At 41.7% G+C, this 13,967-nt stretch overlaps 1 protein-coding gene across 4 annotated transcripts in view; it reads left to right on the top strand.

Annotated features, from left to right (window-relative positions):
* The window catches only part of ADCY1 (adenylate cyclase 1), a 496,503-nt gene that overhangs the window by 324,914 nt on the left and 157,622 nt on the right, over positions 1-13,967 (top strand). For all 4 annotated transcript variants that reach the window (XM_072412078.1, XM_072412075.1, XM_072412077.1 and 1 more), the window contains 2 exons: positions 8,656-8,802; positions 10,999-11,097. In XM_072412078.1, coding sequence (XP_072268179.1) covers positions 8,656-8,802; positions 10,999-11,097 — 246 coding nt within the window. The remainder of the gene's footprint in view (positions 1-8,655; positions 8,803-10,998; positions 11,098-13,967) is intronic.

Below are 13,967 nucleotides of genomic sequence, written 5' to 3' on the forward strand. Positions count from 1 at the left end.
TACTTGGTCCCTTGAGTTTCTTGTGCCTGGGCATGAAAAATTCAGCTGGCTGCAAATGGTCTCAAGCTTTTTTCTTCTTTGGCCCGGCTCCAGGACCCTTAAACTGGCTTATACAAAATGCCCCAGTCTGGGTGCTACATATACCCGATCCAACACCCTGACCCTGTCACATATCCCTCCCCCCCTCTGTTCAAACCTGTGGGATCAGACACTACCTGCCTACAAACAGTTCTAGTTCTAGAGAGGGCGTCTGCATTACCCTGCAATTTTCCTGCCTGGTGCTCTACCGTGAAATTAAAGTTTTGCAGGGACAAGAACCATCGTGCCACCTGAGCATTTCTCTCTTTTGCTGGCGACATCCACGTAAGGGGGGAATGGTCCGTAATTAGCCTAAATACCCTACCAATAAGGTAGTAGCATAGGGACTCTAGTGCTCGCCAGGCACTCCCGCTCCACAATGCTGTAGTTCTTTTCTGCTGGGGTCACTTTTCTACTCAGGAACATCACTGGGTGTTCTTCACTTCCTATGAGTTGGGACAGGACTGCATCCAAACCAACGCTAGAGGCATCGTTTTTTTACCAGAAAGGGTTTGCAGAAGGCAGGGGGCAGTAGCACAGGCTGCTGACACAAAGCTCCCTTCAGGGCTTGAAATGCCCTCTATGCTTCCAGGGACCACCATACCATTAATGACCCTTTCCCTTTTGTTAGGTCTGTTAGGGGGCTGCCAGGGGGCTGCCAACCTTCTGTAGTACCCTATAATTTTTAGGAAGGTCCATACCTGATTTTTTGTCACAGGTTGGGGCCAAACCTGAATCACCTCAATCTTGTTCAGTTGAGGTTTTAATAGGCCCCGGCCTTTGGCATACCCAGGTAATGGCCCTCCTCCAAACCAATAGAACATTTTTTGAGGTTGCCTTCCAGATGGAATTTAAAACAGCTTGTATTTTGGAAAGGTGACTTTCCCAGTTCTTGCTGAAAATGACCACATCATCCTGGTATGCACCGGCAAAGTGCTGATGGGGCCTTAATGCCTCATCCATTAGCTGCTGAAAAGTAGCTGGGGCCCCCTGGAGGACAAAGGGCATCCATCCGTACTGCCACAAATCTTGGGGGCTGGAGAAGGCCTTTTCCTTATCCGTTAGCTGCACCTGCCAGTATCCTCTAGTCAAATCCAATGTGGTAATGTACCTGGCGTTGCCTAGCCTCTCTGAAAGTCATTACAAAACCAAATGGACCCATCTGGCTTCGGAACCTGGAAAATGGGGCCGCTCCATTCACTTTTTGACCTCTCAATTATCCCCAGTTTGAACATTTTTTAAACTTTCCTCCACTGCCTGTCTACGCGCTTCAGGAATCCTATATGGTTTTAGGCAGACCTGCACCTGGGGATCAGTAATAATTTCCTGCTTCAGCTTTTCAGTACACCCTGGCAGATCCGAGAACGCCTCCGGATTTCTCTGCAGAAATTCCTTCACTTCCTGCTTCTGGGAAGTTGACAGGGACTTGGCCACTCCTATGTCTTGAATGCCCGCCTGGGCTAGGGAAAGGAGCTGAGGAGTAGCAGCACGGGCCTCTCTATCTTTCCATGCCTTAATTAGGTTAACATGGTAAATCTGCTCTTTTTTCCTTTTGTCCGGTTGGTAAAATTTATATTTTACCTCCCCTACCTTCTCCAATATTTCATATGGCCCCTGCCACTTAGCCAAAACCCTGCTCTCAACCGTAAGTACGAGGACCAAGACATGATCACCCGGGTTGAAAGAACGGATCTTTACAGAACGATTATACACACGGCTTTGGGACTCCTGAGCCCTTAGTATGTGTTCCCTTACCAGAGGCCTTACTGCTTTGATGCGATCTTGCATTTGGGAAATGTGCTTTATTATGCTCTTATAGGGCGTGGCTTCCTGTTCCTAGGTCTCTTTTGCAATGTTCAAGAGTCCCTGAGGGTGTCTACCATATACCAGCTTGAAGGGGCGAGAACCCTGTGGAGGAACCTTTCGAACCACAAACATTATATACGGAAGCAGACAGTCCTATTCCCTTCCATCATTTTCCACTACCTTCTTCAGCATGCCTTTCAGCGTTTTGTTAAACCGCTCCACCAACCCACCTGTTTGTGGATAGTACACGGATGTGCGGAGCTGCGAAGACCCCTGGCCAAAAGAACTTCTGCAGAACTCTTTGCTTGGAATTCCGTGGCAAGGTGCCCCCCAAGAGCATGTTTATGGGCCAGATCCAATACCATCTGGCAGAAAGGTTGGGGTACAATAAGTTGTTCTACCACCTCTCCCCGTGTCTTATCTACTCAATATAAAAAACTCATTTATTATCGCAAAATGAGGGAAACATTGTCAGTGCCAGGGACCTGGGAGACTCCATTAGCTACTTGTACATTTTTCCAGGCCCTGGCCAAGGTTGGAGCCCGCAGCTGGTCTGTCCTGAAGTGGTCCCGAGAGACCTCCAAGTCCTGCATGACTGCCTCCTCTGGAGTCTCTAGGGGCAACGCCGTCACCCCTGCTAAGACCAAGAAAGGGAAAACTGAAATCTGAGGAGCCGTGAGAGTCTCAGGTTGTGGCCACTTTTTAACCACTTACACCTGGTCATGCATCTGGGACCTAGGAGACTTTTCTGACTGATAAGTCCATTTGTGTACTCGTTGGGCCCGCACAGCAGGAGTCATGCCCAGACGCCTCAAAATTTCAGTTTTTAGTTTCTCATAACATTTGGCCTTCTCTGGGGCCAGGTCAAAAGACGGCTTTTGAGAGTCCCCTGTCAGGAATAGCGCCACTATTCCTGCCCATTGTGCTTCGGCCCAGCCCTCTCTCTGCAGTTCTCTCAAACCTATAGGGGTAGGCCTTAACATCATCATGCTGACTCCAAAGTGTCCCTCAAAATTCTATGCTGCCAGCTGCTCCACAACCTCACTCAGCACTTTCCGAATCTCGGCTACGGCCCGAGAGACCTCCGCCAGTTGTGCCACCAACAAATGATTTGTCTCCTGCTGCGCCGTATAAGTCTTCCTTTCAGCAGCATTAGCTCGCTGCTGCGCAGCATTAGCAATCTCTAGCTGCTTCAGGACCTCTTCCATTTTCAGACAGAAAGCTGGTCCTTTTAATGTCTCGGTGTACTGAACACTGCTATCTCAAATTCTGAGGTGCCGCATCCTCCACCATATGTGGAATCGCTCATAGCAACTGGGGGTCAGAATGTAGCAGTGAACATACAGCAGGCTTGAAAATTCAGTCTAAAGCAGACTCCAGGCTACCTGTTTATTAGCACACAAAAAACCAAACAAAAAAAATGAATGTCTCGGCTGAGCAACTAAATACATTCACTTTGTTAGTCCCTCTCTAACTAAGAACAAAGTACATCAGTTTCCAGGAAACAGTACACATCAGTCTTTAGGAAAAACAAAGAAACATGTTCCACTCACATGAAATGCTTGGTTGTGGATGGCAGAGCTCTATTCCCTCACAGCTCTGGGAACCAACTGAGCTCACTCCAGCTTCTTGCTGGCTTAGTACACCTGTGCACCTTAGACACAGGTGAAAAACCCGAACCTAAATCCATTAGCCAAAGAAACACATCCTTCCTTCTTCTTTGGCCCGGCGCCAGGACCCTTAAACTGGCTTTCACAAAGCCCTTACACAAAATGCCTTTGTCTGAGTGCTACATATACTCCATCCAACACCTTCCCCGACAGGCACTGCAAGACCCAGTCACAAAAAAAAAAATGTGAAAAGAAAAATCCTACCACTTCTCCCACTGAATTTTTATCATTATCATAGCTTCTATAATTAGAGTCTACACAAATCTTTAACAGTAAATGGCTGTATATAAAGGCTAATTCCATGTTTATAGCCTGGCATCTCACACAGCATTTATTTCTAATAGCTATATAGAAGTACGTTATAATTATCCTGGGAAACAAGAAAATACCACAAGCATCAGATGTCTAAGATGCTTTACCAGCTCAGATCATGATCAGACTTAAATGCAACCATCCATCCACTATCTAATAGCATTGGAAAAGATGATTTATACTATAGATACATTATTCCTACATAAATATACAGTATTTAGAAACAACGAGGTCATTTACAGAATGCTAGGACTATGTCTACAATTGAAACAGAAAGATTTTGACATGTTTATCCTTTTAATATAATTGTATTTTTGTTTCAAACATTCCCATCTTCCAAGGGGTACTCAAAGTGTAGCTTAGCTACAGGTTCTATGATAACATTTAGATCCCCCTGTGACATCTGCCTGAAATACCCAGCACTACAGTGAAACCTCTCTCTTCTGTACTCAGAGGCCAGTATCTTATTTCTATTTGCAGTGGCAGACAATCTGGGAAGAAGGAGGCAGTCTGCAAAGCTTTAGTTGAAGGAGGCGAAAGGCTACTCAGTGCAACGAGTCATATACTTTTTCACCAATAGGTTGATCTAAAGGGTTTATATACCACTATCTGCTATGCATACTGTGGTCCATTCCATTTTTTAAAAAATTGTGCTGCAGTGTGAAGCCCCACAGATGCTCTGTAATTGGAGGAGAGTAAATCATGGGATTATGACAAGTAACATGAACAGACTTTCTGCTGGGTTTTTCCCTTGGTATGTTTACTGAACTTTAATTTATGTTCTATTGCAAGCAAGGTTTAGCTAGAAGTGACAAAAATGTGAGCATGTAGAGTGGAGCAGAGTGGGGTGGAGATTGGAAAATTCAGTGCAGAAAAGGCACTTTTGAAAAGGCACAAAAACTTTTCTAGACTTGCAAATTTTTTATAAACACAACACATGGGGAAATGTTCAAATATTACAAGGATGTCATTAATATGTTTTTGTAATATTATTTTTATTTCGCCCAGACATACACCTAAAAATAATCTGATGACCTTTATCAACAATTCTAATAGCTAGTGTTAGCCTTTTAACAGCATGAAGAGCACAAACATTTTATTTTGGAATAGTAAAAATAACTTCATATTTAGATGTTATTAAAATATTGTAAGGGAATATAGAAACATGCTTGTGTTTTTATTGTAGACATGAGTATGTTGTGACTTTTTTGTTTACAGGTATGGTATACTCTAAAACTTTTACTATAGCCCTTAAAAGAAAAGGAAGGGTAAATGTATGCAATGTATGGTTATACTACAGGGTGTGTTAACCTTTCTGTGCCATGTTTTTTACATATACAATTTGATAGACATCATATTATAGACTAACAGTGTTTCTCAACATGGGGGAACCCATTGAAATTATTTTCAGGTCCTCAGGGATCTCCTAGTAAAATCTCTATATCCACAACCCACAAAAAATTAGTTGCTGGCTAGTGGGAAGAATGTCACAGATAGCCAAGAAGTTTTAGGTAAACTGACCTGAGAGTCACAGATTTCTTATTGTTAAAGGCAACCCCTAGAAACTTCTGGAGTAACCCTGGTTGATAAAAACTGGACTAATATTATTAATATTATTATTAAACAGGATTTAAGTAGTGCCAACATATTACGCAGTGCTGTACATTAAATAGGGGGTTGCAAATGACAGATGAATACAGACAGTGACACAGGAGGAGAGGACCATTTCCCGAAGAGCTTACAATCTAGGAGGTTGGGAAATTACCACACAATAGGAGGGGAGATAGGTAGAGTTGGGAAGTAGTGACGGTTTCTAAGGACAGAAGAAGATGGATAGGCAAGTTTTAAAAATGGGTTTTGAGTGCTTTGTTAACTGAGCAGAAAGTAGGAGCAAGCGGAATAGGAGGGGGAAGACCCAGACGTTCCAGAGAATCAGGGCAGCTCTAGAAAAGTCTTGTAGCCGTGCGTGTGATGAGGTTATGAGTGAGAAAGTCAGTTGTAGGTCATCGGAGGAGCGGAGAGAGGGACTGGAGGAGTATTTTTTTACCAGATCAGAAATGTAAGTGGGACGAGAACTGTGTAGAGATTTGAAGGCAAAGCACAGGAGTTTGAATTTGATTATAAGGTGAAATGGAAGCCAGTGTGGACATCTGCAAAGAGATGCAGGAGAAGAGGAGCGGTGGGAAGGGTGGATGGGTCTGGCTGCAGCAATCATATTAGATTGTAAAGGAGAGAGTTGGGTTACTGGAATACCAGAGAGGAGGATGTTACATTTGTCCAGAGGAGAGATGATAAGAGGGTGTACAAGGAGTTTGGTTGTCTCTGAGGACAGGTAGGGACAGATTTTGGAGATGTTGAGTAGATGAAAGTGACAGGACCTGCAAATGTTCTGAATATGGGGGGCAAATGAGAGGGCAGAATCAAAGATGATGCCAAAACAAGGTGCCTGTGGGGGGGGGGGAATTACAATATTGTTAAAAGATAGAAATGTGTTGGGGGAGATTTGGAATTTTAGGGAGGGATGATGAGTTCTGTTTTATCCAGGTTGAGTTTCAGAAATCGGTCAGACATCCATGATGATATGGCTGACAGGCAGCATGAGACCTTATCCAGGACTGAAGGAGGCAGATCAGGGGTGGACAGATAGATTTGAGTGACATCAGCATACAGATGGTACTGTAAACCAAAGGAGGATGTGAGACTACCGAGAGAGGAGGTGTACAGAAAAAAAAGAACCAGTCCAAGGACTGACCCCTGGGGAACACCAACAGGGAGGAGAGTTGCACAGGGGGAATCACCATTGAAAGAAACTTGAAAGGAACAGTCAGACAGATAGGAAGCAAACCAAGAGAAAGGAGTGTCACTGATCAATGGGGCGCATGATTTGTATTAGAAGGGGGTGATCAACAGTGTCAAAAGCGTAGGAAAGATCAAAAGATCAAAAAGCGTAGGAAAGATCAAGGAGAAGGGGGAGGGAAAAGTTGCCTCGAGACTTAGCTCTAATGAGGTCATTGGCCACTTTAGTAATGTCTGTTTCAGTGGAATGGGCAGCTCAAAAGCCAGACTGGAGAGGGTCAAGGAGAGAGTTGGTGCTCAGGTAATCAGTGAGTCTTTTGTAGACAAGGCGTTCTAGAAGTTTGGAGACATATGGGAGAAGGGAGGTAGGACAGTAGTTAGAGGGTAGGGAGGGGTCCAGTGAGGGTTTCTTCAGGATAGGGAGAATTATGGCATGTTTGAAAATGGATGGGTATATACCAGTAAAAAGGGAGAGGTTCAATAGTTCGGTTAGGGTGGGGGCCAGGGTTGAGGAGTGGTGGTAGTAGATGGAGATGATGAGAGAAAAGAAGGAGACTTCGTCCACAGTAACAGGGCTGAGGGAGGCCAGTGATGATTTACAGGTGGAAGGGATGGGTATGGTTGGAGTGGCTCAGTGAGCAGAGACATAATGTCTGATTTTGTCAATTTTATCTCTAAAGTAGATGGCTATGTCTTGGGCAGTGAAGGTTGTTGCGGGGGGAGCTGATGTGGGGTTTAGGAGAGAGTCAATTGTTGAGAAGCGGTTACATGGGAGCTTGAGAGGAAATGACAGCGGAGAAGTAATTTTGCTTGGTGACAGTGAGTTCAGTGTTAAAGCTTTGTAGTCCATGAAGTCAGCACTGAGGCCAGATTTTCTCCGCTTGCTGGACGAACAGTCTTTTGTAGCTGTTTAGTGTGCCATTTTTGTGCCAGGGTCGGGGGTTGGCAGGGTGGGGGTAGCGAAAGGTGGTAGGGGCAACTTTATCCAGAGTAAAGGAAAAAGAGTGGCTTAACTGGGTGGCAGCTTCATCTGGGGAGGTGGTTTTGGAGAAAGTGGGGGTTAGGGACGCAAGGCAGTTTGAGAATAGGTTGTGGTCAAGGTTACTGATATCTCTCTGCCATTGACCAGGTCTGGGGTGTGGCAAAGGGGGGCATAAGTTCAATAGGTTGAAAGTGATAAGGTTGTGATCAGATAGAGGAATTGGTGAGTTGTCAAGGAGGGTGAGGTTGCAGAGTTTTGAATATACCAGGTGTAAAGTGTGTCCGGGGATGTGTGTGGAGCCATCCGGGGATGTGTGTGGGGCCTTTGATGTTCTGTGTGAGTCCAAATGAGGAGGTAATGGAGAGCAGTTTGGGCCCGGGGGGGGGGGTGGACAACAACAACAATGAAGGGTAAGGGGCTGAGGAGGAGACTTCAAAAGAGGTGAAAATGAGAGAGGGCGGAGTAGGCAGGACTCTGTATGTACAGTTAAGTGAGAGAATGAGACCCACACCACCCCCAACTTTGTTGCCAGGTCTAGGGGTATGTGTGAAGTGCAGGCCTCCATAGAGAGCAGCAGCAGAGGCAGAGACTGAGAAGGAAAGCCAGGTTTCAGTGAGAGCCACGAAGTTCAGAGATTTAGAAAGGTTGTGTATAGAGGTTAATTTATTGCCAACAGATCTGGCATTCCGTAGACTGCCAGGTAGAGGGGGTAAGAACTTATGGGTAGGGTGAATGGGGATAAGGTTAGGAGAAGGGAGTGTCTTGCTGAAAATGTATGAAAGAGAGAGGCTGTGGGGGGGACCAGGGTTGAGTGAGATGTCACCATAAAGTAGCAGTAGAGAAAAAAGGTGCAAGAGTAAAGACAGAGAAATCAGGAGAGTGAAGGAGCAGAGACAATGAGTTATCAGACTGGGGAGGAGAGGGAATAGAGCCAGAAAAGAGACTAACATATTGGCATTAATTAATTCTAAAGCTGATGTTTGCTACTTACTTTTTTTTTTTCCGTTGTAGGATCTTTATTATCAATCCTACTCACAAGTCGGTGTGATGTTTGCCTCCATTCCTAATTTTAATGATTTTTACATTGAACTTGATGGCAATAATATGGGAGTGGAATGTTTACGACTTTTAAATGAAATTATTGCTGATTTTGATGAGGTAAGTATTTTTCTATTAGAATTTTTTATTTAATGTCTATATGGTCATTAAAAATATTTATTTCATGTTCAGGACTAGATTTATATAAAGTTAGCATACTCCATGACCATGGTTTTGGGTGTCAGGGCTGCCTGGGGTAGCACACACTCATGCATGCAATCTGACTGTCTCCTAATTTTTGCTGGTGGTATACAGTTTAGATATTTTTGTTTGTAGACTAGTATGCTGCATATTTACAGCTAAACCACTCTGAGGGAAATACAATGACAGTTTGGCCTATTCTTCTGTCTACTCCTAGTGTACTTTTAGGACTTGCAACCTGTCTCTTTAAGTATGTACACCAACTAGCCTTGGTATTCATTTAGTTTGAATCTAAAGCTAGTAAGACTACTGGAGTTTATAGTGGCTTTCACAAGAGAGATGGTTTTGTGGAGCCAAGAATTATACAGTAAATCTTGCCTTTTTGTACTAGTTCAACAGTAATTTTGCCTCATATGTAATAGCACATTTTTTGCAAACTTTATTTAGACTACCACATCTGAGTTTCTATGCATTTACCATTCCTAACTTTATAAATGTGGTTAACACTCTAGAATGTTTTTGGAAGAAGCAGAAACCTGTTGCATAATCTGTGTTTTTTTCCTTGTTATGCAGAGAGCTACTACTTCAGAAATTGCTAATGCTTCCATAGGAGTTCATTGGGGGATTATAAGGATATCATGAGATTTCTCTCACAATGTATGCTTAAATAGGAAAGATGCCAAGGCATCTCCCACAAGAACAGTTAATGAGTGATTGATACCCCCCCCCCCCCCCATTCAAGCCTACAGAGCAGAAGAAAGGAGATAATTTGCTAATAGTTCCAGCTCCTCAATTAAATTGCTGCATTGTGCAAATGTAGCAGATGATTACTCTAGTGAAAACCTCACATTAAATATTTTTTTCCCAACAAAAATATTAACTGTATGTTTTAATAGTGTGTCTAAGATAGTAAATTTTTGTTGCCCTAACCTAAACATTCTTTTTATTAGTTTTATTTTTTATTAATGTACCCACGTGTCTATATCGTACCCAGCATGCAGTGCCTCACCTTGACTGTAATACTTATTTTCCAAACATACCAAGGACAGGTTCTTGGGAAGCCACATAACCTAAACTGCATGTTTTTGGAGATGTGGAGTAATGAGTGCCTGAAGGAAACATTAACTTCTTGCAGATAGTGTTCTGGCCACGATTTGGAACCTAGGACACAAAGCTTTAGAGTTGAGGGAGCTAGTCACTGAGACATCTGTGTTGCCTCTTGGACATTTTGCACCTGTTTAATTGATCTATCCCATTGACCATTAGTCATTTGGTGTTAAGGCCTATTAGGAGTAATAGGACAGTAAGACATTAGCGTTGCAGTAAGGCAGCCCATTTATTATCCAGTCATTTATTAGCTGCAAACACACAACAGCCCAAAAATTAAACATGACCCTTTAAAACACAGAGCACCAACATGTTGTAAATTGCAGTGCGTTCCTCTTTCATGCACAAATTGAATGGTGCCACACCTACAAAATATGGGCCTATCTGTGTTAAGCTATTGCTTAGTTCTTCGCTGTGAAAAATGTAGCATGTTCTTGTTCATGGTGGTGTGCATTGCAGCAAATTTTTTTGCATTCTACCTCTTTTATAATGGGCATTTGGGGGACTTTAACAATAAATGGAAACCTAGCACACCAACCCCTGTATTTCTGCGCCTTGCATTAACTAGTACATTTCTGCAAGCAAGCACATGCCTTACCCTAATTCACTACTGTGTATGAGCCTTTACTGTGTTTTCATTTTTGTGTTTCTGTATGCCAGTCATCTGCCTGTCTTTGTTAATTGAAAATAGCAGGTATATGTCTGCAACAATGTATTTCAGGAAATGGGAGTGTCTGTTGTTGTCTAAGTGTTAATATATATATATATATATATATATATATTAATATTAAATGTGTTTCATTACAAAATATTTTTATATTGAAAAAAAAAAGATAACTATGTTTGCCAAAACTATACTTTTGTATAACCATGTTTTTAGAACATTGTATACTGTTGTATAAAAGTCCCCAGATATATACATTTACTCCAGTGCATAATTTTAATGACGAGAATACAAATAAAAAAATGTATGGCAGTATAATGTTTATTAGATCTACTGTGTTACAGCTCATGGAAAAAGAATGCTACAGAGACATTGAAAAAATAAAGACAATTGGAAGTACATACATGGGAGCAGTAGGACTAGTTCCAACAACGGGAACAAAGGTGAAAGATTATATATATATATAAGTTAGTTCTTTTATATGAAACTATGGACATGTATATGTGTGCAGATTCAGTTTTTATATACATATTATTCTATTACTCCTACTGACACAGGAGCATTTTTATTTACACTATAGCAGTAACATTTACATTTCTCACTGACACCAGGATATGTTTTATACCCACTTGCACAAGATACAACTTGTGGGTATAAGGGGATTGTGTCAGAGTATTCCAGCCTAAAGGGCCATGGTTTAATTCTTGTCCAGGGCCCCAATATATGTTAAACTGGTCCTGGAGAGGTTATTAGTTATTAGTCTCAACATCTATATGTATAGTTGAGGTATTTACCAGTGCAGGAAACAATCATTGCACAGATATATTTATTAACCGATTAAAATCAAGTAAAACCAGTAATATGCAAGTGTACATGTCTTATCAAGTATACAGTGAGTATTCAGCACTTATATTTTATATGTAAAATATTCTATATATAATGGCAATTGTATTCTACATATAATAACAAAAGAGAAACGCAGGCGTCCCACAGACTGGAAATGACCTTCCTAAGGCCACCCATTTCATTAGTTGAATAAGTCATTGTCAGATTCTACAAAACTGTTTGTGCTATATTTACACAATGCTGGCTGGGGATTCTGTCATTGTAGTGGCAATAATCTGCATGTTTGGTTGTCAATTAACAATTATTGTAATTTACATGGATTTTGCATGCTTGACTGTGATATTGCAGATGTATTTACATCTGGGGATAATCATAAAGGGTATTCTTGAATAGAAAATAATTATTGGCTAGGTCTATTATTTAACTTTTTCAGGTAAAAGGTAAGGGGTACCCCTGTACTAATTCCTTTGGGTGGGAAGATGATTTTCTGGGTGCTTGGTAGCTCACTGCTACCTCCTCCTTCTGGCCAGCCAGATTCACTGCCTGCTTGTTCAAAGCAGTCTATTTTATAATATACATGTATAATATACACATTAGGATCCTCTGTATAATATTCCCTCTATTTCATCATTAGAATACTTTTTTGAAATCAGTGCCTGCAACGTTTAAGATATAAGGTACAGCAAATGACAGTGGAACAGGCACTGGTGGAGACATTACAGCCTCACTATCCCAGATGTTTTATGAGTGTACTGTGTGTTGCATGAGGATTTAGATGTGATTGAGGATAATAGCACACACAACATTTTGGGTCTGAGAAAAAAATGGGACTGAAAAATGTCAAGTTTACCAAGTGTAAACCATGAGATACTGTCGTTTTTCCCTTTTGTCGTTTTTCAACCTAACTGACTATGTAACTATAACTATCTTGCAGTCACATACTATATACAATATTTACATTATACTTATAAAAAATACATTTTAGGCATTATGCCAAACTCAAATTTAAACATCTCATTTTCAAGCAACAATATCAAATATATTTTCACATAAACTCCTATATTATACTAAGCAAGGCCAAGAAGCACAAACCCGTCACCATGTACAGTATGTAGCCCATTTTCAAAAATTAATCCCTATAACTTTATCTAAGGAGTGTGTTGGACGTGACAAAAACTGAGATGTCTGTTAGGGCAGGTGGAGACCCTAAAACAACCATAAATGAATTGTTGAGCAGATACTATGAATAATCTTCTGTGACTGGATGCCTGAGGATCATTAACATATTGTCCAGTTTGACCACCTAGTGGTATTTTTTGCCAAAACCTGCCTACTATTGCTTCAGTCCTCCTGGAGGGGGCAGGAGGTCTGTAATACCAATCTCAAGCCTAGGACAATATGGAACGTTATGACCTCTTGAACAAAACTTCACCAAGGATTTATAAACAATATGACTTGCTCTGGAACTGCAGATGCGTGTGGTTCAAGCAGAAAAAACCCTGGCTTATGTGGGGCTGAGAGAGTGAGAATGTCCATGTGCTAAATATAGAGCTAAACCCCTTCCTTTTCCCAACTCTTTTCCTATGTACCCTTTACTTTTTCTCCCTTTTCTGTAAATAATGTTTGTGTATCTATCTTAATTTGTAAATAAACCAGTCTATTTAAGTTCTATTAGTTCTTCATTGAAACTAAGGCACCCCAACAGATAAAACCAACAAAACCACAAATTTTCTATGTATGCATACCTGACACCATGCATTCCAAGTGCAATATTGGACCTTCATACTAACTATAAAAAGTGTATCAGTAAATCAAAGTCCCAGTGAGTCTCAAATGCCCCATATACCATTCTGCATAAGGCATGCAACTGAGACAGGGAATACCTAGAGCCCTCCCCAACTTTTGTAAACTTTTACATTGAAGGGGCATTTGAGCAGAAAGTGCTCCACAGTCTCTTCTAATTCTCTATATTCTGGTCTCAAGCACACACAGTCTCTTGAGTGCTGATAAATCCTCAAGTAAAGTTTACTGTGAAAGGTGAGCACAGTCAGGTCCCTAAACTTCATGGAAATTTTTTCCACATTCATTAATCTCAGCCCCACCTTCAAAACTCGACTTGGGCAAACCCTTAAGGCAAAATCTGCCTCTCCAGAATATTCCTAGAGAGAATCACAAATATATCATCGGCATCGGCGACTATTCTCAAAGGGGGCTTATAAGCAATGCACAAAAAAACCCCGTACAATGGTCGACTCTCTAACCTTTGAATGTAGAGGTCAATTGTAAACACATATAGCAAGGGACTTAGTGGGCACTCCTGTCGCACTCATGAACTAATTTCAAAAGATTTACCAATACAGCCATTCTCAAGTGGGAAGCCTTCTGTCCCCTCATAGAGGACTTACAGACAATCAATACATTTAGATTGTATGCTGTATTTGCCAAGCAGCAACCAGAGATTTTCATG

The sequence above is a fragment of the Pyxicephalus adspersus genome, chromosome 5 (genome assembly GCF_032062135.1).
Source record: "Pyxicephalus adspersus chromosome 5, UCB_Pads_2.0, whole genome shotgun sequence".
NCBI lineage: Eukaryota > Metazoa > Chordata > Amphibia > Anura > Pyxicephalidae > Pyxicephalus > Pyxicephalus adspersus.